The sequence below is a fragment of the Neophocaena asiaeorientalis genome, unplaced genomic scaffold (genome assembly GCF_003031525.2).
Source record: "Neophocaena asiaeorientalis asiaeorientalis breed wild unplaced genomic scaffold, Neophocaena_asiaeorientalis_V1.1 scaffold41, whole genome shotgun sequence".
In the NCBI taxonomy this organism is placed as follows: domain Eukaryota; kingdom Metazoa; phylum Chordata; class Mammalia; order Artiodactyla; family Phocoenidae; genus Neophocaena; species Neophocaena asiaeorientalis.
In genome coordinates, this window is record NW_020171994.1 from 688,738 (window position 1) to 712,156 (window position 23,419).

Here is a 23,419-nt window from a genome sequence, read left to right on the forward strand (position 1 = left end):
ACCTGAATGGACTCATGAAGGATGGATGGGGGTCATGGCGAGAAATGGAGTGAACGGAGCCTTCCTTGTAGGAGGCCCAGAGGTGACACCGAGCACGGTACGTATGGTGACGTGAGCACACTGGCTCCTCTGGAATCGAGGAGTCCCAGTGGAGAGCAGGTGTGAAGGTCATACTGCTTCCTCCCTAGAGAACAGGAAGCATTCACGCTATTGGCAAGGAGCTCAAACTAGCCCCCGGGCCAACCAGAGCAGAGCAACACGCCGGGATGGGGAAGACAAAATGACTGAGTGCTTCGACAAAGGCGCTGGTGACATCGGTTACACGCCCTAGTCCTGCCAGGTCCACGCGGCTAACGCTACATTAGTGCCGCTCGCACACAAAACCCGGCATGCCACTCCAGCCTCGAACACGGCCACGGCCACGGCCCCTGCCTTCCAAAGCCCTTCAAGCACGTTCTCCTTAAAGACAAGTCCTCACCACCTCTCAGGGTCGGGGTTGCGGGCCTGTGCCGCGTCACGGAGGGGGGAGAGCGCACTGCACTCGAGAATGAGGTGACTCACCCAGAGCAGTGGCAAGGCCAGGACTTGAACTTGGGTCTCCCGACCCCAGCCCCAGCCCCAAGCTCTTGCTACTCACTTCGCCACCACTAGACACACCGCCCACGCACTCAGCAATCCTGGGCTCTGGATAACTCGACTACTGAACATCCCAGAATGCCACGGGGGTCACCCGACACCACACTTTCACTGGACACACAGCTCAGGGCCCGGTAGTAGACCCAGAATGGACCCAAGGTCAGAAGCCTCCCCCAGGCCCAGGGCCAGGGCTAGCATCCTGCCTCGCATGGGGTCCACAGCAAACCACTTTCAAAGCGCAGCTCTCTATCTCCGATCCAAGCGGCCGTGAGTGAAGGGCCTCCTTGCCTCCCCAGGGGTGAAAGAAACAGTCATTACTGAAGGATTCAGAAAACCCTTTGGAGAGGCCAAGGCTGTGGATCGTAAATCAAGAGCCCAGACACAACACTCTGACAGCCTGGCCTTTGGCATCTTGTATTTTCAAAACAAAACGATACACCAGCGCCAACCAGGATTATCAAGATTTATGAAGAACGCCAAACAGAAGGGATAGAAGGGGATAGAACCAAACTTACCAGGCCCAGGATCTGCAAGACGCTGAAGTGATAAAAGAACATGAGGCCAGTCGAGAGAAGGGCCCAGCGGAAACTGCTGAGGGGCTCCGGGGTATAAGCACCTGGGGGGAAAGTGGAGACAGCGAGACAGCACGTTTTGGTGACCCTCTTCTCCTCCCTTGTCCCACGAGGGTGCGGGCGCTGCGGCCACAGCTACCGCCTGCTGTTTACCCCCTTCTGCTGCCCTGCGATGGCTGCTCGAGAGACAGCCCAAACCGATTAGCTGGGTACTCCTATCACCCCTTCCAAAGTCTGTTCTGCCACGTAATGCTGGGGCCATTACAAAGAGGGATTTTTTTTTTAACTGTTATTATAAAAGTAATACAGTCGGCCCTCTGTATCTGCAGGTTCCACATCCACGGGTTCCACTAACCGGATCGGTCCACGGTTAGTTGAACTTGTGGATGCGGAATCCACGGATCCGGACGGCCGACTGTACTACACCGTTTTCTGTAAGGGGCTTGATCAGCCTCGGATTTTGGTTACCCGCAGGGGTCCTGGAACCAGTCCCCCTCGGACACTGAGGGATGACTGCACGTGCTCCCTAAAGGAAACGTAGAAAATGTTAAAAGGTAGAAATGAGATGGAGGAGACAAAGAAAAACACCCCCGGCGCTCTCCTAGCTGAATGTGACCACTGCTAGCACGTGGGTGTGTCTCCTCGGTTCCTGTATGCCTTGGGAGCTTCTTTTCTTTCTTCTTTTGATTACTAATTGGAATTTTACTGTATATGTAACTGTATAGCCTTCATGTCCACATTTATTTTAATCATTCCCTCACGTGTCTAAAGAGAAACGTCACTGAGGAAGTATGGCATGGTGGCTGAGATGTCACACAGATTTGGTTTCAAACCTGGATTCTACCACTTACTGGCTGTGTGTGACCCTGGAAGAGTTGTTTCAACTCCCTGAACCTCAGCTTACTTGTCTGTAAAATGGGGCTACTTCTGAGTTGTTGTGAGGAGTAAAGGAAAGAGTGTATTGAGAACTCTTAGTACGGGATCTGGTACAATCGAAGTGTTCAATGCGTGTCAGGTACTGTCGTCACCGCAGCGCTATCATCATTCAAGTAACTAAAGAATGTGCCATATCCAGTTGTTGTGCCATTTCCCAACCATTAGACAACTCTCTCCCCCTTGGAACAGCAAGAATGATGTATTTTCCCTCTATCGTCACTCAGGAACTCCTATCCCAGTAGGCTTGGATGTATTCTAGACCCTGCAGAGCAGGGGCGTGGCCTATAGGATGCTATGGGTGCATGCATCAATGCGGGTGCTCCGGAATGGAAGGAACCTGGAACCCTCTACCTCAAGCAAGTAGGCGGCAACAGGACATCCTGGAGTAGTGTTTTCCCAAGTCAGTCTTTCACAGATTCATCCATTCATTCACCAGTTATTAGGCACCTATTATATTCCAAGCCCTGCGCCAAACTTCGGGGAAAGGAACATAAAGAAGACGGGCTCCCTGCAGCCTCAGATGCGCAATCTGGCAGAGGACGCAGACAAGCTGCTAACAATGAGAACAACATAAAGACCAGGTCTGTGCCAGGCATAACAAATGGGACTAAAAGGGAGGCCTAGGCATTCCAGAGCAGCAGCCTGCAGGAAGGCAGACATCCGTGGGAATGAGCCAATTCACAGAACTATGGGGAAGAGTTGAGACCACAGGGGAATAGGACTCAGAGGTTGGCAGGGCTAGGCTGCTCCCAGCTGGGCCAGGTAGGACCTTAGGAGCCAGGCTGAGGGCTTTGGGCTTCATCTTGTGCCACAGGGTCATGACCCCAGGTGCCTCAAACCTCAGGCAGGCAGGTAACTGGGAGCAGGGGGGGGTGACCAGACAACAGGGAGGCTGGAGATGGGCCAACCGGGAAGCCCAGGCCCCTTCCGAAGAGGCCAGCCACCACTCAGTTCCACCCAATCATTGCCCTACGGGGACGTGGGCCCAGAGTTGCCAGTGTTTTCACTTTTGCAAGAGAAGCCAGAAATGGGAACTTTCATACGGAATTTCCTGATTTTTAAACGTTGGCAAATAATTCAGATTGTTTTAAGAACGCTCAACGGACCACACGAAACATGTCTTCTTGGATGGCTTTCAGCTCATCGGTGGCCAGCTTCGAGCTCTGCCGCAGAGCCACAGCAAGCGGCGGAGGGGTCTGAAGCGGGAAAGCGAGGCAATCAGACGTGTGCTTGAGAAAGATCTGCCTGGCCGGGGTGCGGGGTGCGGGCTGGAGCAGAGAGAGTCGAGGTGGGGGACTGAGACAGAGACTGCTTCAGGAACCCGATGACAGAGGAGGATGGATAGCTTTGAAGACAACGGTGGTGGCCCTGGGTTCTAGCTTTGCATCACTGGGTGGATGGTGCCATTTACTGAGACGGAGAAGAGGAAAAGGCAGATTTGGGACAGAAGGTGGAGAAAGGAGGCCAATTTTAGACATGTTGAAGTTGAGGTGTCCGTGAAATATCCAAGTAGAATTGTCTCTTAGGTGGCTGCCTGCACTCTGGGAAATGCAGCGTGACAGTGACAGTGTGGGCACTGGAGCCGGGCAGACACAGGTTCTCAAATCCTGGCTCTTGTCGCTTATCGACCTCAGGGCCTTGGGCAAGCCTCAGTATCTCTTGAACTCAGTTTCACTCATCTGCAGAATGGGGTGCCGCCGCCTACTTCACAAGGTCGTCGGGTGGATAAGATCATTTAAGCCATGACTGGAGTGCCATATCTGGGATCTAAGAGATGCTGATTATTTTCATTATTATATGAATCACAAACTCAGTAAAAAGGACGGGGCTGAGCGTCCATATATGGGTGTCATCAGCACAGGACAGTAACTGAAATCACAGGAGCATATGCAGACCGAGTGAGGAAGAAGGTCAGAGGCAGAACGAGGAACATAATGGTGGGGAGTGTCGAGGGAAGGAGAGGAGTGAGATGGCGGTGACTGAAGCCCCCCTGGGTCTTCTGGGGGAGAAGCTCAGGCTTGCTCTGTGAACAAGAGGCAGGCTCACCACACATCTGAGTCAGATGGCCCTTTGCAGGGATTGGACTCATCCGTCCACTTTGTAGATGGACAAACCGAGGCTGGGAGATGGGCAGTGCCACAGCCAAAGTCAACAGCAGAGCACTGGGCTCTCAGACACAATGCCCAAGGACTCACTGCTCAATGCCCCCGCTGCCACTTGTCACAGACCTCCAGCACACCACGTTGTACCAGCTCTTTATCTACCCGTCTAGACGAGTGCCTCGGGTCGAGGACTGCGTGGGATTCGTTTCTGTGCTCCTAGCAGATACCTGGCACAGAACTTGGAATGCGCTTATACCGTGTGCACTTTCCTGTCTGCTGGATGAGTGGGAATTGGGTACCATGTTGTCACCCTGACTGCTGGGGACGTAAAGGGGAAGAGGGCACCTGGAGGACCGACAGGTGCTTAGAGCCCTGAGCAGTTTTCCCCAGGTGTCCCTTCCCTCCAGCCTCTGCTTGGCTCCCCCTGGTGGCGGCAGGGCAGTAGTGACAGACCCCATGGGCCTGGTGGTGGCTGCAGGGGGAAAAAAAGGACCAGAGGGGGAAGTATCCTCAGCCAGACTTCAGCAGCCCTCCCCCACCCTCCCCTAAAGCCCCTGAACCCTGTCCTGCCCTAAATATGGGGGGAAAGGAACGCTCAGGCACTGCCAAGGGGCGCTCAGTGCTCTCACTGCAACCTCAGGACCATTCATTCTGTGTTACATCACCCGTCCCACGTCAAGACGATTAGTTCTCTGAGGGAGGGGCCGTTTCTGAATCACCTCTTCACCTCTAGCACCGGATGCACGGTAGACACTCAAAAAATCAGCACTGCTTGGGAAATGAATGGGACAGGCTTTCTGGAGCATCTATAACACTATAACCCTTTGACTCGACAACGCTACTTTGAGGACTACCGTCCAATACCTCAAACACCCAACACATGGCCCTTATTTGCACAGAGATATTTACACCTGCACTACCTACTATATTGAAACACTGGAAACAAACCAATTGGGGAGATAAGTTAAGTAAACTCTGGTACCTCAGTATTGTGCAACAGTCCACCGCCATTCAAATAACAACCAGACAAACTATATACCTGTGTGGCAAAGTCCCTGGCCCGTGATGGCGAGCGTAAATGACAGAACACCAAACAGTACATCAGTGATGGAAAATACAGCTTAGTGGTTTAAAACGAAGGCCTTGGGGTCAGACAGCCTTGGGTTTGAGTCCTGCCTCTGCCACTGCCTAGAGGGGTGACCTTGGGCAAATTGTGCCACCCCTCTAAGCCTGTTTCCTGTAGCAACGTCTATCTCTCGGGCCTGCTGAGTGGAATAAGAGATATAAAAAAAGTAAATACACCAGCTAGCCTGCCATACAGATGGTAGCTATTTTTATCATGGCAACCACAGCCATCCAAAATCTCATAGAAGACTGGAAGACGACAAGGAATCTCGTAAAGAGGTGATCTTTTTCTGTGAAGGGGGACTTTGTGGTTTCCTCTGCCTTTTCACTGCTGTTGGTTCTTTTCATTGCAAAGGTGATCAAATATTCAATCTCTTTGAAAAAACAGAGACAAAAAAGAAAGCACCATGAGAACAGATGACCCAGTCTACACAGATATATGCAAATTGTATGCAAACGCACATCTTTCTTTTTTTATATACCTGGATGTGGCCCTTGGGAAAATGTCAGTGAAAAACCAGTTTTCTTTTAAGAGAAAAGAGAAACTTAAGCACGTTCAGAAAAATTAAACACATAAAACTTTTCTTTTTTACTTTAAGAAAAAAATAAATGTGACATTTTCTGCTAGCATCTTCTACCCCAGGAGGACAGAAGCATTTCAGCTCTAAAGGTAGGGGGAAACCGAGATAATAGCTTTTTCTGAAATTGATTTCTGCCAGAAGGAAGTTTTATGAGTGCTGGGAGAGACATCAACTGTGCCACCAGCAGCCAAGACCGATCCCCAGAGGCCTCTCCCAAGGGCCTTTTCTCTCATCCTCTAATCCCACCCAGGAAGGGCTTACACTGAGGACATGAGACTGGGCAGGACGGCATCCTAGTCTCCAATCTCCTTCCTGCTCCCTTCAAGTCATTCACTTTTACATATTACCCATTCATTCAACACGGACTGGCTGCACGCTGGGCAGACTCCATACTAGACAGTGGGGAGACGGAGGCCAAGACAGGCCGTGCCCTTCAGAACTACCCTGCAGCTTACCCGTGAGCAATGAGATGGTGTGATGAGGTAAGCGCACTAAGTAATGGAGACACTGAGGAAGGGGAGCTGAAGAACGTGACAGTTTGGGTGAGTTTTGAAGAATAAGAAGGAGATGGCAGCAGGAGCTTAAAGCAAGGAAAGGACATTCCGGGCGGCAGAGTACAGCCTGGGAAAAGATGTGGAGGCATGAAACAGCATGCCATTTGCATGTAATCCCAAGCAGGTCTGTGTAACTGGAGCATCAAGTGGGAGGGGACACGTGCCCAGAGATGAAGCTGGAGAGACCGGCTCAAGTCATGAAGAGCCTTGTCTGCCGTGCCCGGGACCTTGGCCTTTATCCTCTTCACAACGAGAAACCATTGAGAGGTTTGGAACAGGGGAGTGCAAGGTCAGGTTTCTGTTTCAGCTAGCTCGACTGCTCTGGCAGCAGTGTGGGTGATGGACAGGAGAGGGATATGGTTGAACACCAGTTCGGATGCTGCTGCAGAAATGGATGACTTGGCAATTCGTAGGGCACAGAGGAGGCACCTAGGTTGACTCCCAGGTCTATGAGTTCAGTGACTGAGAGGTTGGGGGTGTGCTGACACTGAATGCCTATAGGATACCCACACGGACGTCTCCAATTGGCCGTGCAAGTCCAGGTCTAGAGCTCAGAAGAGGGAGATGTCCCAGAAACAGAGCTTGGGGGTGTGGATAAGATCAACACGGAAGAGTCCACAGAATGAGATTAAAGGACCAAGGACGGAGCCTGGAAAACAGAAATATTGCCAGGAGAAAGACAAGGTTAAAGACTGCCACGAGCCACACGTGGCAATTTACATTTAAACGGGTTAAGATGAAATAAAATTAGAAATCTGGTTCCTCAGTAGCCCATCACGTTTCAAATGCTTGATAACCACACACAGCTAGTGGCTACCATATTGGACAGGGCGGAGAAATAACACTTCCCATCGTCACGGAAAACTCCACCGGGAACACGCTTCTTTGTAGAGGTACGGTAAAGACAAATACTTCCACTGGGTTTGGTAACATGCTGGCCACTGGTGATCTTTGCTGTAGCGATTCCAGGAAAGTAGCGATGCAGGAGCTGGGTTGTAAACAACTGAAGAAAACTTTCCAGGTGCACAAGGTAAGGAAGGGAATGCCAGGAAAAGGGAACAGGATATGCAAAGTCACAGAGAAATCGTCAGCCAAATTCCCAATGTTTCGATCACTTCTCTGAACGTTCCCTTCATCCTCTATGCTCTTCCCTGACCTACCTCTCCCCACAGGGAACCTGCTTCATCTCTAGCCCTCTGAAGTAGTCACTGGTTTATTTTCCCCCTGGGCCCAGGGAGAGTAGGGAACTTCTTTCTTTGCATTGCTATTTCCAACCCACTACCCTTCCATTTCACAGTTGTCTACAGACTATGGGTCATGGTCCTTAATATTCCTCAGGGCTATTAGGACCTGGCTCGGTACCTTTCTCTCCAAAAATACCCCCATCTTATCTCTTGATCTTTTCAACATATGCCTAACATGAACCCTCCAGTACCCTGGCCTCTCAGCTCCCTGGCCTCCTCTCCTCAATGATTTCGTCCCCGTCTCACTTCAGCCAGTCGTTCTCAAGCTTGTGCTTGAGACCTTATAATTATGAATATCTGCAGCCCCTCGTTAAGTCAAGCATTCCCTCTTCACCCACCACTTCTATCTTTCCAGCTGACCCCCTCTAACCCTGACCCCAACACTTCTTTGACCCCCCCCGGAATCTGTGATCCACTGGTCCTCCAACCTTTCTTGCTGTCCCTCATGGCTCCCTCTTCTCTCCTTCAATTCCATTGCCCATTACTCGAATTATCCCTGGCATACACCTTGGACTTCATGGCATCTCTCATCAGCCCCGCACTTATCTTGAAAAAAACCCCGGCTCTGGTTAAGTCCCAATCTCCTCCCCCGCCTTGCTTGCACCTACACAGTTGAACATGGCTGCAGAAAAACATCTGTGCTGACTGTTCTCACATCAGGTTCGTGATCACAAACCTCAAGTGCATCTTTCATGTTGCCAGACAGTCATACTACACTTCCCCAGCCCGTTCGCTCTCTCAGGCCACAATTTAATATTGTCTTCTGTCTTCTCAGATCTTCGACACTTCTATCCCATCCTCACTCTCAGATGATGACCCTGATTCCTACTTCACTGAGAAAAAAGGAATCAAAAACTTCCAGGAGCTCTCATGACCACATCTAACCACTTATCTGCATCGGTGCCCAATGTGCTCTGCCTTCACCCTGTTCCCATGGATGAACTGCCCAGGACCCCAGCCAAGGCAGGCCTTCCCCTTTGTATCCCAATCCCATCCGCTCTCACCTACTCAGTATCACTCCAGAAACGGTTTCCTCTTTCTCTTACGTCGAGGAGTTCTCCTCTACTGGATTATTCCCATTAGCATATAAACTAAACAAACTGTAACAGCTTCCATTCTAAAACAAACACACACACACTTGACCTCACTTCGCCCCTGCAAGCACCTCATCCTCTGCGCAAAACTCCTTGAGAGAAATGTCTATACCTGCCCTGTCTAACGTGGTAGCCACCTCCATACGTGGCTGTTTAACATTGAGATGTGCTACTAGTGTAAACTACACTACTGTATTTCAAAGGATATAAAGTATCCTGGTAATAATTTGATATTAATTATTTGGGGGTGATAATATTTTACATATAGTGGGTTAAATATCAGATATATTATTAAAATTAATTTCACCCATTTCTTTTACCATTTTTTTAGTGTGACCACCAGGACATTTGAAATTACATATGTGGCTTACATGTTTTTATTGGACAGCACTTGTCTATATTCCGCTGTCTACAATTCCTCTCTTCCCATTCTCTCTCAACACGAGCTAATCAGGCTTCCGTGCCTACCTCCCCACCCCTCCCTCCACCAAATCAGCTCCCATCAAGGTCACAAATAACCTTTTCATTGCTAAATCCAGTGGCCAATTCCCAGGTCTCATCTTATGCACCCTTTCTGTCTTGAAACGCTCTTCACTTGGCTTCTGGGATGCTGCTGTCTTAGTTCTCCTTCTCGGTCTCCTTTACTGCTTCCTCCTCATCTCCTTGACCGCTAAATGATGGAGAGGATCAGGCTGCAGAACCCAGAGCTTTTCTCCTCTCTAAATACTTTCATTCCCTAGGTGATTTCAACCAATCTCATGGCTTTAACACAATCGGCGTGCTGATGACTCCAACATTTACATCTCAGCCTGGACCTCTGCCTTGAACTCCAGGCTCACACAGCTCACAGTCTACTCAGTATCTGCACTTGGATATCTAAGCAGGCATCTCATTCTTAAACCCAGCTTTTGATTTTGGCTCCTATGGTAGATTGTTAGAGTACTGGCTCCCAGTGAATCACACCTTCCCAGTATCCACACCCTTATGTATTCCTCTCCCACGATGATTTGGCCATGTGGCCCATCTGGCTCAGCCAGGGAACTTGCTTTGGTCAATGGGACTTCATCAAAAAGATGCAATCAGAGGCTTCATAAGCTCTTATGAATTGGGGCTTGCCCTCTTGGAATGCTGCCCTGAGATCCCCATGCCATGAAAGGCCCTGTGGACAGAGAGGCCCGGCTATCCCAGCTGTCCCAGTTGAACCCAGGCAGGACCAGTAAGTAGAAAAACAAATGTCTTAGCTCAGGCAGCCATAACAAAATACCATAAGCTGGGTGGCTTAAACAACAGAAACTTATTTTTCATAGTTCTGGAGGCTGGGAAGTCCAAGATCAAGGTACTGGTAGACCTGGTGTTGGGTGAGAACTCACGTCCTTGTCCACAGACAGACATCTTTTTGCCGTGTTCTCACATGGTAGAACGGGCTAGGGAACTCTATGGTCTCTTCTTATAAGGGCACTAACCCCATCCACAAAAGCCCCACCCCCATGACCTCATCCAACCCTAATTACGTTCCAAAGACCCCACCTCCAAACATCATCACATGGGTGGTGGTGGTGGTGGTTAGGACTTCAACGTAGGAATTTCAGGGGAGGAGACAAACATTCAGTCCATGACAAAGAATGACCCAGTCAACCGACACAACTGTGAAAAATAATAAGTCATTGTTTTAAGCTACTGAGTTTTGGGGATGTTATACAACATTAGATAACTGAAAGAGCACTTCCTCCCCCGACCCTCCAAAAAAGCAATAAACAAGCACAAAACCCCTTCTCCTAGTCTTCCTTATCTCAATAAATGGTAATTCATTTAAGTTACTAAGGTCAAAAACCTTAGAGTCATCCCTGACTCCTCTCTGTCACATCCCACATCTGATCCATCAGCAAATCCTGCTGGCTGTGCCTTCAGCATGTATCCAGAATCCAATGGCATTTCTCTGCCGCTACTGTTAGTACCCAAGCCCAAGCCACTAGCATCTCCTTCCTCTTTTATTGCAAACATTACTTATAGGTGTCCCTATTTCTATCCTGTGCCCGTACAGTCTAATTTCAGCATAGCAACTGGGTGATCCCTTGAAAGATTAACTCAGATCATGTCAGTCCTCTGCCCAAAAGCCTCCAATGGCCTCCCATCTCCCTAAAAAGAAAATGTCAAGTGCTTACAATGGTCTATGAGGCCCTATATATGAGCTGCCCCTCACCTATATCACCTCTCTGACTTCATCGGCTACCACTTTCCCCTTCCTTCACATGGCTCTAGACACACTGACATACTTGCTATTGCTAGAACATTCTAGAAACACTTCTGTCTCAGGGTCTTTACACTCGTTATTTTCTCTGCTTGGCATATTCTTCCCCCAGATATCCAGAAGCCGACAAGCCTTCGCTCAGATGTCACATTCTCAGTGAGGCCTTCCTTTACTCTCTCCCCCGATTCAGCAACGCTATACCCGTTGCCCTGTCTTTTCTCTTCCTACACTTAACATCATCTGACTTACTCTATATTTTACTTATTTCTATGTACTTATTTCTTTACTCTCTCCTGCCACAAAAGAATGTAAGCTCCATGAAAGCAAAAATATGTATCCGCATTACTCGCTGCTTTATCCCCAGCAAGTGCCGGACACAAAGGAGGGGTTCAATACACATTTGTTGAAAGAATGAATTGAGCAGCCCAGTATGTTCGAGAACTTTATACAGTTCAGTAGCAGTGGACTGTCATGTGGGAGAAAGGGATAAACAAGAGACGAGGGCCAGTTCTTTAAGAAGACTGTTTGCGATATTAGATACTTTGGACTTTACAAATCATCTTGAGATCTTGTTAAAAGGTGGGTTCTGATGCAGTAGGTCTGGGGTGGGGGCCAGAGCATCTGCATTTCTAACTAGCTCCCAGGTGCTGCTGGTCCTCCGACCACACTTCACACTGTAAGGGATAGAGCTCCCCATCTGGCTGCTGATCGAAATAGGGCAAGACTAGAGGCAGGGAGACCAGTGTTGCGGCTCTCGTAGTAGACCAAGTCAGGGATGATCAGATGTGAACTAAATAAAATAGGAGTGGTAGGAATGAATTCGAGAAATGATCAGGAGGTCAGATTGACTGGATGCGGTGGGAGTGGTGAAGAGCCAGTGGTTATCTTAAGATTTCTGGCCTGGGTAATGAGTGAGTGGTGGTACCACTCAGCGGGAATGGGGAGCATCGGAGAAGGTGCAGGGTTGGGTATGGGGGGAAAATGACAAGTCTAGTTCCTGACAACAATGCCATCCCATCTTTGGTGCCCTCTAAATGCCCTCATTTACCCGGAAGACAGAGCTCTGGGTGGTGCAAGCCCAACATGACCACAGATGTGTGATTTCCCATCCTCAGCTGTTGAGTGCAGGCCCAAGTCAGGCTGCTTTTCATCCAGGCATTGGATCAAATGAACCGTACCCTCTAGTCTGCTTAATGTACAAGGCTGTCTCAAGTTGGGTGTCCATGTGCAAGGTCCACCTGGTTGACCTTCTATCCTGAGGGGCTGGAGAGCCCACTCAGGCCAGGCTTCACCATCAAACTGCCTAGTGGAGGCTGACTGGGCCACCCAGCCTACGTCTAAGGCAACGTAAAGACCCACCTTCATCCATGAGGATCAGAGAGCCAGCCCTCTGCCAAAAGCACACAGAGTGAGGACCCTGAGCTCGCAAAGACTCCAAGAGGTAGACCTGGACTAGCAAACAAGCACTGGAGTCCAGAGACCCTGGTCCCAGCTTCTGCTCTTCTCAAGTTGCTGTGTGACCACCTGTGTGGATCAAAACCCCTCTAAGCGTCAGAGTCCTGCTGGCAGGGAATTCTCAGGCTCTCTGCTCCTTGCAGGAGCATTGTAGGGATAGAAGAGCTAAAGGAGCACAGAGATACTCTAGGGAAAAGTGCTACTAAACATAACCCGCCCCGTGCCTCACACACGTTCTACAGTTAGTACTTGCTGGGTCTCTGGTGAGCTTTCAGCAAGGGGGAACCAGCTCTTGGATCGTTTGAGGCAGTGAGGCTAAACCTTCAGTCTGTATCAGAATCCCCTGGCGGGTGGCTCTCAAGCATGAGCTGGCATCAGAATCCCCTGGAGGGCTTGTTAAAAGGCATCTTTGCTGGGTCCCACCCAAGAGTTTCTGATTCAGTAAGTCTGAAGGGGGGCCTAGAATCAGGAATCTGAGAATTTGCGTTTCTAACAGGTTCCCCGGTTAGGCTGCTGTCGCTGGTCCAAGGACCAGACTTTGAGAACCCTTGCCCTAGAGAACCTACGGAAAATGTAGATTCCTGGGCCTTGCACCAGAGACTAGAATCCAGGAGATCTGGGTGGACCCCGGAATTTCCATCTTAGTAACAAGCACCTCAGGTGATCGATGCTAGGTCCTCCAACCAACCACACTGCCTTAGGGGGAATTCTGGAGTTGCAAGGGGTACCAAGAGGTCCGGGGAAAGCTGCCGGTACAGGGGCAGATACTGCTCCTTGAATTAATTAATTCCCTGCTCCCACAAAGCACTCCTGAGCTCCAAATACTTCCTCTTCAGCAGCGAAAAATCCCACAGTCTTCAGAAACTCACCTACCCACCCTCCTGCACAAGGATCAGCCCTGGGCCAATTTCTCAAATTCCCTAGCTTTTCCCTCTAAGCCCCTAACCCATCAGGAGCCTTCAGAATCTACCTGAGTCCCTTATCCTTTCTCCTGCCCCTCGCCTGACCAGCAAAGTGGAACTGGGAAGCCAATGAAAGAGAACCTTCCCGGCATCCTAAAGCTAGACAGACAAGTGGGGCAGTGGGCTAACATTGGGTGGGAGAGAAACAGGGGGCACCACCTGGAACTGAGGTCGGTATGAAAACTTGGGGACATCACAGGCCAAAGTGCTCTGGCTTTAGCTGCCCTAGAAGCTAGCACGCAGGCTGTGTCCCAGCCCTCATCCTGCAGGAGATAAGTGCAGAGCCCACTCAAGAGAGAAGTGGCTTGCCTGGATCAAAACAACACTGGGGTTCTTACACCCCAGCTTCCTGAGGTGTCCCCAGAGGACATATGATTTGCTTGGACTTCAAAACAACCTTGTCACCTGGGTCAAGCCTGAGAGGCCACTGTTCTCCAAGTCTGAAACAAGAGCGCCCTCTAGTGAAACCTAAAGGGGTTTCCAAGCAGCCTGGAGGTGGGGCTTGTTAGCCTTCCTGTGCCTGGCAGGGACCCCTCAGGAAACATGAGGACACTGGTGAATCCCTTCTTAGAACAAGGTTTTATATGCATAAAATAAGAGGCAAAGGGTTATAAATGAAGCCAATGACGTTAAAACACGGTTATCAAAATATTTAAACAGATTTGTAATATAGTACGTACGTTTCTTTATTAATGTGTTTAATAATAAGAGCTAGGCAACTACCGTAATTTCAAAGCAGTGATGAGCATAAACAGTATTCTGAGCTGTCTGCCACGACTGTAACGTGATAGGAAGCCATCTGCGATTGCTACTGACAACAAATCCGCAGGTATGGCTCATACCTACATTCATGTGCTACGTTTCTGCTAGAGGTTAGTGAAAACAAACATGCGATTATTTTTCTCGCCCAAGTTAATGGACCCCTTAATTCCTATTTGTGGACCCCAGGTTAAGAAACCGTGCTTAAATAAAAACCAACCAAAAAAACCCCACAGGGATGGAGAAAAGGGAGTTCCCAGAGTGGGGAGTTGCACCACCAGCCCTGCAGGTCCTCAAGTTGGCTGCCTTCCAAGCCATCCCGTTGGAAACCCATGGAAACCCACGATGGCGACCCTACCAGCAACAAATCCCTCTGTACCTGCTGCCCTTGCACGGAATGGCCCTTCCACCTCCCTCCTCACCCTAAGGAGACCTGGCTCTCCCCTGAGGACACTGCTTCTCCCTCTGGCTGTTCTGAGCAATTCTTTCTCACAGCAAGCTTTTTTTTGGCGGGGGGGGGGCATTTCTCTTTTCTCCGTCTTTCAAGCTTCAGCCTCTCTCCTTCAACGTTGTCGCCCGTTATCCTCCAGGTCACTATCAGATTCATCCCAGTCTTCCTTTTCCACATTAGGCCTTTTGCTGCCAGCATCCTGGGTGATTTCAACATCCACGCGGGCGCCACTTCCAACACCCTAACCTCATGGTCCGGTGAACCTTGTTGACTCTGCCTGCCGATCTGCGCCTCTACTAAACCTCACTCCCCACAACTGGCTTCGGTCAGCACTGCCAACTGCCCCACCTCACACAGGAGCATCTGACCACAGCTGCCCAGACTTTCAGCTTTCACATCCTCATTCCTACTGTGCATGTGCCCGTGGACTTCCTCGTGACCTCCGACCCCCTGGTGCCCCTTTCCTCCCCACAAGGATTTCTTCCCTGGTGGGCATAGGGCACTCTTCATTCCTCCCGCCCCACACTTCTACCTCCCCACTCACTAGCTCATCCCCTAGCTTGCTAACGTGAGAAGAAACCACGCAGACCACGTTTCATAGGTTTATAGGCTGAGTCCTGACACATTAGCAAGAAGAAATCATGCTAACAACAGCAAACTTATGTAGGGCGAACTAAGGGGCAGGCACTCTTAGAAGCGCTTTACATACATTAAGACATTTAATGCGCATTACAACCCTCTGAGGAAGTACAGCCGAACCGGAAACAACACGGGTTTGAACTGTGCAGATCCACTAATACGTGGATTTGTTCAATAAATACGTATATACGTACTGTAAATGTATTTTCTCTTCCCTGATGATTTTCTTAATAACATTTTCTCTTCTCTAGCTTCCTTTATTGTAAGAATACAGTATATCACATATATAACATATAAAATATGTGTTAATAGGCTGTTTATGCTATCGGTAAGGCTTCTGGTCAACAGCAGGCAATTAGCAGTTAAAGTATGGGGGGGAGTCAAAAGTTATACACTTGACTGTGCAGGGCATCGGCACCCCTAACCTCCGCGTCGTTCAAGAGTCACCTGTACTATTATTCTTATTTTACAGATGAGGAGACTGAAGCACAGAGAAGTTAAGGAACTTCGTCAAGGTCACACAGCTACTAAGTGACAGAACCAAGATTTGAGACCACGTAGTCTAGCTTCATAATGGGCAGCACGTACTTTTCATCATGCACATCTCAGAAGAACCTGTCTCTCTGGGCACCCAGGCCTGTTCACCTTCCTCTCTACCCTAGCTTCTCAGCTCCTTTGACTGGGTGGGAAATAAGTTGAGGCCTGCTCTACAGATCTGGCCACCTTAGATTCTTAGGATCCAGAGGAGGAAGCTTACTTAGGTGTCCAGACCAAAGCTGCAAGCTCTAGCCCAGCCCTGCCTACACTGAGGTCCTGGGTGCCTGCTCAGCTAATATGAAAGCGGCACTCTGTTTCTCATTCTTACTGTTCCTTGGGGGACCCACCCTTGGTTGGAAACCCAAAGGCATGGTTACCAAAACTCTGTCCCGAACATCCCTTGCCTTCTGGGTCTTCAACACCACTGACCTTACTTCCAAAGCCCCAACCTTGAATGGATCCCTCAAGCCAGATGTTCTGCTTCTGCACTCAGACTGCTGAGACCTCCTGGAGAAAATGGGGTAACCAGACAAACCAGTACTGGAAGAATGCAAGGAAATTTGTTTCAGGAGGGGTCCCCTCAGTGCTAGCCACCAACCAGAAGGTTGAAGAAGAGCTGCGCTATCCAATATAGCAGCAGCTATTTCAACTGCAATTCAAGTTCCTTAAAGTTAAATTCGAAATTCCCCAGTCCTAGTGCTTCGGCCGCGTGAGCCACATTTCATCTGCTCAGGAGCCGCCTGGACCTCATGGCTGCCATGATGAACAGAGCAGATATAGAATACCTCTGGCATCACAGAGCATTCCACTGGACAGCACTGGGAACAGTCTAGACTTATCTCCTTCTCTCATTTCCCACAGCACTTACTCCTCTTGTCATTGCCCTTCTCAGTCTACCATCAAGCCCTTTCATTCTCAGCGGTTGTCATCACCTGAGTCATTCACTGCCCTTTCTCCCAGTGCTTTCAATGTGCCCTCTCATGACCGGCTTTCATCTTAGCGCCTGAATGTGCCCCAAGCCATGGGCAGAGAGGGAGGGGGAAGAGGGGAAAGCAGGGGAGATAAACCCCTCCCCTGACTCTGCAAGGCCCTTCACCCCTCCTTCCTTAATGCCCTTAAGTGCTTCTGTCCCATCCTCACATCGCCAATGACCTCACTTTCCTGGAGCCCTCTGAAACAATGTGGCACTCTGGGTCACTAGTCCTTTGATGACAATTGCTAGTGCCTTCGCTTCCAGAATAACCAGCCACTCCTCTGTTGCTCTGACCATTCCTACAATTTCCTTATCTTCTTCTTCCTGTCTATTATTTACAGGTTCATGTCCCACAAGGCCTTTTTCAAAGTTCTATCTCCTCCCCACCCACACAGTTACCCTGGATCATCTCATCATTCCCATGTTTATATCCATCACCTTTATACCGAAGCTATCAAAGACAGCCTCTAGCCCAGACTCCCCTGAACAGCTCCAGAATATTCCATTCAATGGCCTCCTGGACATCTCAACCTGGAGAGCCTAGAATTGCCTTAAACTCAAGTAAAATCGCCTTCCTCCTTAAAATATGCTCCTTCTTTCTGTGCTCCCTATGCATTAGGGGCAGCCAATCCTCCCGCCCATGGCTACCCAGACCAAAATCGTGTGGCCTCAGAAGACTTCATCCTCCCCCTTGCTCCTATAGCATCTTAATTATAATAAACACTATTATTAATTTAAGGATTTATTATTAGTTTAAATTACAATAAAATATGATTTTAATTCTACTGGGTTCGCCAAAAAGATCGTTCGGGTTTTCCCCTAAGATGTTATGGAAAAACCCGAACGAAACCTGAACACACCTTTTGGCCAACCCAATACAGCTTCATCTCCTGAAAAGATGAAAAGACGAGACTGCCACCTAGTGGCGAAGCACAGATAAACAATTAGATATGGAATATAAAAAGTATGAGGAACTTCCAGGAAAATGTGCCTTAGGCTGCCTAGGAAAGTCAGACACAGATCCAGAGAGGAGGTAGCACCTTTGAGCTAACTTGTAGAGGAGGACGCTGAGTTTGCCAGGTCCAAAGTAGAGAAGCCGGTTTGTGTATTGGGCGGGGGACAGGGGGCGCAGGTATGACTTTGAAGGTGAAAGTAATGGGAGTTGAACTCTTAAGTGATGGGAAATTGGGTCCAAGAGAAAGGCAAGGGTCAGATTGTGAACAGTCTTGAATGCCACGTAAAGGAGTTTGGTCTTCATCCTGTATGGGAATTTTAAGCAGCGGAGTGAATTCTGATCAGATTTGCTTTCTTTAGAAAGGTATTTTGGAGACTGGATGCAGGAGAGACTGAGTGGGAGGTAGGGGCAATCAGGGGGCAGGGAGATGAGAGAAGAATCAAAGTACTAGTCCCAGCAATGGATGCTGAGAGGCTGGACTAGGACAGGGGGTTGGGGGCCAAACTGGCAAGCATTTTGAGAATCTGGATCCTCAGAACTTCTGAGCTGAGGCAGAGGAAGGGGTCCAGGAAGCTGCCTTGGATTTTGGCACTGGATGGTTGGTGGAGCCACTAAGATAAGAAATAGAGGAAGAGGAAGAACAGCAGGTTGGAGGGAGGAGCATGGAATTGAAGCTGATTGCAGATGTTTAATCTAAAGTACCTGTGGCGTTTCTCGGGCCCGCATCTATAGATGGGGAATGCTAGGATCTCTGGGGCAGGCAGGACAGAGGAGCCGGAGGAGAAACAGCCGGAGAAGGAGGAGAACCTGGAGACAGGGGTGTCATGGGGCTCAAAGGAGAAACGGGCATCTAAGAGGAGAGGTGTCAGCAGTGTTAAATCCACTGACAAACATGCACTTCGTATCTGCAAGCCTGTGGCTTTAGAGGTCAGCAAGGTACAACCCTGACCCCAAGAGCCCACGGTCTAGTTGGAAGACATGCGAAATTAACGAGAGGCAGTATAAGTGGTTAATAATAAGAGCAATACACAGCACTTACCACGCGTCAGGCACTGTTCTATATACTCTACATATATGAGCTCCCTGACTCCTCACAACACACCTACTAATCCTCATTTTACAAACGAGAAAACAGACACAGAAAGACGAAGGCACTAGCCCAAGTGCCAGAACCAGGATTCGAACCCACAGTCTGTCAAACCCAGCAACTACATGCAGTGTGGTCATGACGCCTGCCTGCCTGGTTTCAAATGCCAGTTTAAACTCTAGTGCAGGGGTGTCTAACCTTTGGGTACCTTGGATCCCTTGGGCTGTTTGGGGCCCTCTCTCAGAATAAAGCTTTTAAAATATATATAAAATACATTACATATTAAATATATTATATTTATATATTAAGTATATTTTAAATATAAATATCTAAAATAAAAGATACAGGGTTATAAAAGAAAAAATACTATCAAAATACAGTTAGTAAAATACTTTTAAATAATAAATGTCTTTAAATATTGAGGTGATAATGAAGTGAAAATGATTTTTCAAGATTATCTGGAAAAAACAAACAAAAAAAAACCTCGGGGCTTCCCTGGTGGCGCAGTGTTTGAGAGTCCGCCTGCCGATGCAGGGGACACGGGTTCGTGCCCCGGTCCGGGAAGATCCCATGTGCCGCGGAGCGGCTGGGCCCGTGAGCCATGTCCGCTGAGCCTGCGCTCCGCAACGGGAGAGGCCACAGCAGTGAGAGGCCCGCGTACCACAAAAAAGAAAAAAAAAAAGATTATCTGTAGCAGCTGTAATCAGTAGAAAATATCTGTGATTTATGTTAACGACAACGTGCCAAGTACTGCAAATGCAACTGTGTGTTGCTGTCTGCGATTCAGAACTGAAGGAAATGCTGTATTTCAGTTGGAGTTAATGCAAATGAAAACGTGATTTTTTTTTCCCCCACATCCAACGTCATGGGCCCCGTAAGTCTAGTGCACTTTGTGCGGATTCAGTGAGATCAAGATCTTGTAAAACTCTTACCCAGTGCCCAGTTCATGGGAAGTGCACAATGAACGTTAGCTTGTAAGATGTATAACAGGATATGTGCAATGCGTGGTGTGTGGATATACAGTCATTCATTCATCCCTGAGATATCGAGAACGAAAGAAAAATTCCTGTCCTTAGAGTGACGGGCATGTAAACAGACACCTGCACTGCAGTGTAACAAGTTCAGCTACAGAATAGGTTCAGAGCGCTGCCTGGAGGAGGTGACTGCGGAGGTGAGTTTTGAAGAAGGCATGCTTTCCTGGCCAACAAGCTAGACATGGGTATTCCTGCCAGAAGTCATGGCATTTTCAAGGGCACAGAGCCAGGAAAGTTGCACAGTAAACTCAGGGGACCCTAAGGATTTGGGTATCACCAGAGTGCAGAGAACAAGGAAAGGAGGAACACGAAGGGAAAGGGGCAGGGCCAGGGCACACAGGGTCTTTTGTGCCCCTGGGAGGACGCACAGTGCTCTGGGGACAAGGGGGAATCACTGAAGGTTTCCAAACAGGGAAGTGCTATGAGCCAATGTGGGCTTTAGAAACAGCTTTGGGAGTTGCCAGGGCCAAAGGGCTGTTAGGAGGAGCGGGGGCGGCTGGGGGCAGGGAGATCACACAGAGCCAACTGCCATGGTGGCTCAGCCCAAGGTTGTGGCCCTAGAGATGGCAGGAAGGGGATGGCCGTGAGAGCCATCTAGGAGGTAAAAGTAGGAGAACATGGTGATCTCTGTCCACAGCACCGGCACGATCTTTTCCACAAGCAGATCTGATCAGGCCGGACTATTTGATAAACAGTGTTGGGACAAATGAGAGACCATCTGGAAATAAAGCTGGTCCCTTTAATACCAGGACAAATTCCAAGTGGATAAAAGACTTAAAGGTAAAAAAAATAATAATAAAAAATAAATAAGTGGAACTACTAACATCGCAGAAGAAAATATAGGATATATATTTTTTATGACGTTGGAGTAGGGAAGGGCCTTCTACCCGTGACTCAAAATTCAGATGCCGTAAAATAATTGATACATTACATGGAAAGGTAAACATCCTACCTGGCAAAAATAAACCATGAGCAAAGTTACAAAACAAATGACAAAAGTGGGGAAGATATCTGCAGGTCGTATCCCAAAGGGCCAACTCCTATTTATAAAGAGCTCCCAGGATTTAATTTTGTAAAAAACAAAAACAACGAGAAGAATGAGCACATGAGAGGAACACATAATTCAAGGACGAGGAAATCAAACGCCAATTTAAACATGTAAAAAGAGGCTCAGCCTCACTCAAAGTAAGAGAAATTCAAATTAAAACTAGATCAATAAACCATTAGTTTTACCCATCAGATGGGCAAAAAGTGGAAAGGTTGGAAATAAGTCAAAAGCCTCTTTTGGTGAGGCTGTGTGGAACCAGACACTCTTCCACATTGCTAAGGAGCATTTAAGTTGGTATAACGTTTCTGGGTTTGGAAATATCCATCAAATTTACAAATGCATATACTCTTTGATTCGGCAATTCCACTTAGGGGGATGTATCCTTTAGACACACTTGCACACCTGCAAAATGGCATAGGTTCAAGGTCGTTCAGTGCAGTGTTATTTATATTAGGGAGAGGTTGGAAACAACCTAAATGTCTATCAAGGGGAGATGGGATAAATAAATTACAGTAGAGTGTTGTAGCCTCGTGTTGTGTCCAAAAGCCGCACCACCGAGTTCAAATCCCGGTTCGGCTACTTACTATCTGAGCATGTTTCCTCATCTGTAAAACGGAGATGACATAACACCTACCTACCTGAGAGGATTGTGGTGGGGATTCAATGAGTTAATGTATGGGAAGAGCTTGAAACAATGGCACATCACAGTGCTACATAAAGTGTTGCCATTTTTATTACCCTGTATTTTATCATCCACCCAACAGAACACGTGCTGCTGTGGATGAGAAAGCTTCCTATGGGCTTACTTGGAAAGCTCTTTAAGACACAGTGCCAAGCAAAATAGTAACAGCAACAAAACAGTTGTGTGGTATGCTATTTGGGGATGTGTGTGTTAAGAAGAAAATAAACTATTTTAAAAACTTACTTATATATACAAAAAAGAGAGAAATGCTGGGAGGATATGCCAAAAACAACAATGGTGGTAACCTGTGGACTTGTTGCTGTGAATGGGGGAAGGGGTGGGAAGGTGTTTTTTTCACAGAATGGCTTTCTGTATCTTGGATACAGAGCTATATCAATGAATTACACAAGAAAAGAATCAATAGGAAAAACAAGCTGATGCTATGCCCCCTCTTAAAACTTTCACTGGCTTTCTACAGCTCTTAGAATAAAGGCCAAGCCCCTGACCACAAAAGCCCTCCATATCTGCCCCTCAGGCCCAGGGTCATCTGCCCTCCCTCCAGTTCTCCCTCCTGCTGAGGTGCTGGCATATCTGCCATTTTGTCCAGTTACAAGGGTTCACCTCCTTTAAGCCTACACTTACCTAGTAAACTCCGACTCATCCTTGAGATCTCAGTTGAAATGTCACTTCCTCAGGGAACTCCCCCCAGAACTTCCATACTAAGTCAGCTTGTTTTGTTCTAGGCTCTCAAAAAAGCACGTTCCTTTCCTTCAGAGTACTTAGCTCAGTTCTAACTATACGTCCATTTGTGTGATTACTGAATTCACATCTGGCTCCCCCCACTACATTAGGAATTCTATGAGGGAAGGGGTGGGGTCTGATTTTCGCTCATCAGGGCCCCCCAGTGGCCAGCGCAGAGGCTGGCAGAAAAAGGGCACGTGTAAATATGTCGCTATGGTTTGAATGTTTGTGTCCCCCAAAATTCACGTGGTAAAATTCTAACCCCCAATGTGAACGTATTAGGAGGTGGGGCCTTTGGGAGGTGCTTAGGCCATGAGGGTGAAGCCCTCATGAATGGGATTAGTGCCCTTATAAAAGACACTCTAGAGGGATCCCTAATCCCGTCCACCATGTGAGGGCACAGTGAGAAGGGGCCAGCTAGGAACTGGGAAGAGGGGCCTCACAAGAAGGTGACCATGCTGGTGACTTGATCTCAGAATTCCCAGCCTCCAGAACTGTGAGCAATAAATTTCTGTTGTTTAAAAGCTACCCAGTCAGTAGTATCTGGCTATGGCAGCCCAAACGGATGAAGACGTATGTGTTAGATGAATGGATGAAATAGGTGCGAGGGTAGGGATGATTCCCAGGTTCTACCTGGGGTGACTGGTGGTGCTACCTGTCAAAAGCCTCAGAAGAGAAGCAGAGCTGATGGGGAAGGTAATGAGTGCGCACAGACAAGATGAGCTTATGATATCTTGACTATCTTGATATGATATCTTGAGTATCAAGCATATCTTGAGTATGCTTGACATATTCAGGTGGAGATGCTTGAGTTAACAACATGAAAAGGAATCTCCTAAGATTCCGGGCTGCAGAGGGCAATGTGGTGGCCATCACTGCACAGACTGGTGGCTAAGTTGTGTAAGCACATGAGACCACGCCGGGAGTAGCAGAGCAAGAGGTGAGGCCAGAACAGAACTGTGGGGACAGAGGAAAGAGAACTCCTGCAGGAGACTTGGGCAGGC

General features: G+C 48.4%; 1 protein-coding gene across 10 annotated transcripts in view; it reads right to left on the reverse strand.

Moving 5' to 3' along the window:
* The window catches only part of TMEM164 (transmembrane protein 164), a 169,582-nt gene that overhangs the window by 22,321 nt on the left and 123,842 nt on the right, over window positions 1–23,419 (reverse strand). For 8 of the 10 annotated variants that reach the window (XR_003003663.1, XR_003003662.1, XM_024748506.1 and 5 more), the window contains one exon: window positions 1,152–1,252. The exons of the other annotated variants lie outside the window; for them this stretch is intronic. Coding sequence is in view for 6 of the 8 variants with exons in the window: in XM_024748506.1 (XP_024604274.1) it covers window positions 1,152–1,252 (101 nt within the window). In the remaining 2 variants the exon portion in view is untranslated. The remainder of the gene's footprint in view (window positions 1–1,151; window positions 1,253–23,419) is intronic. 10 annotated transcript variants of the gene reach the window in all.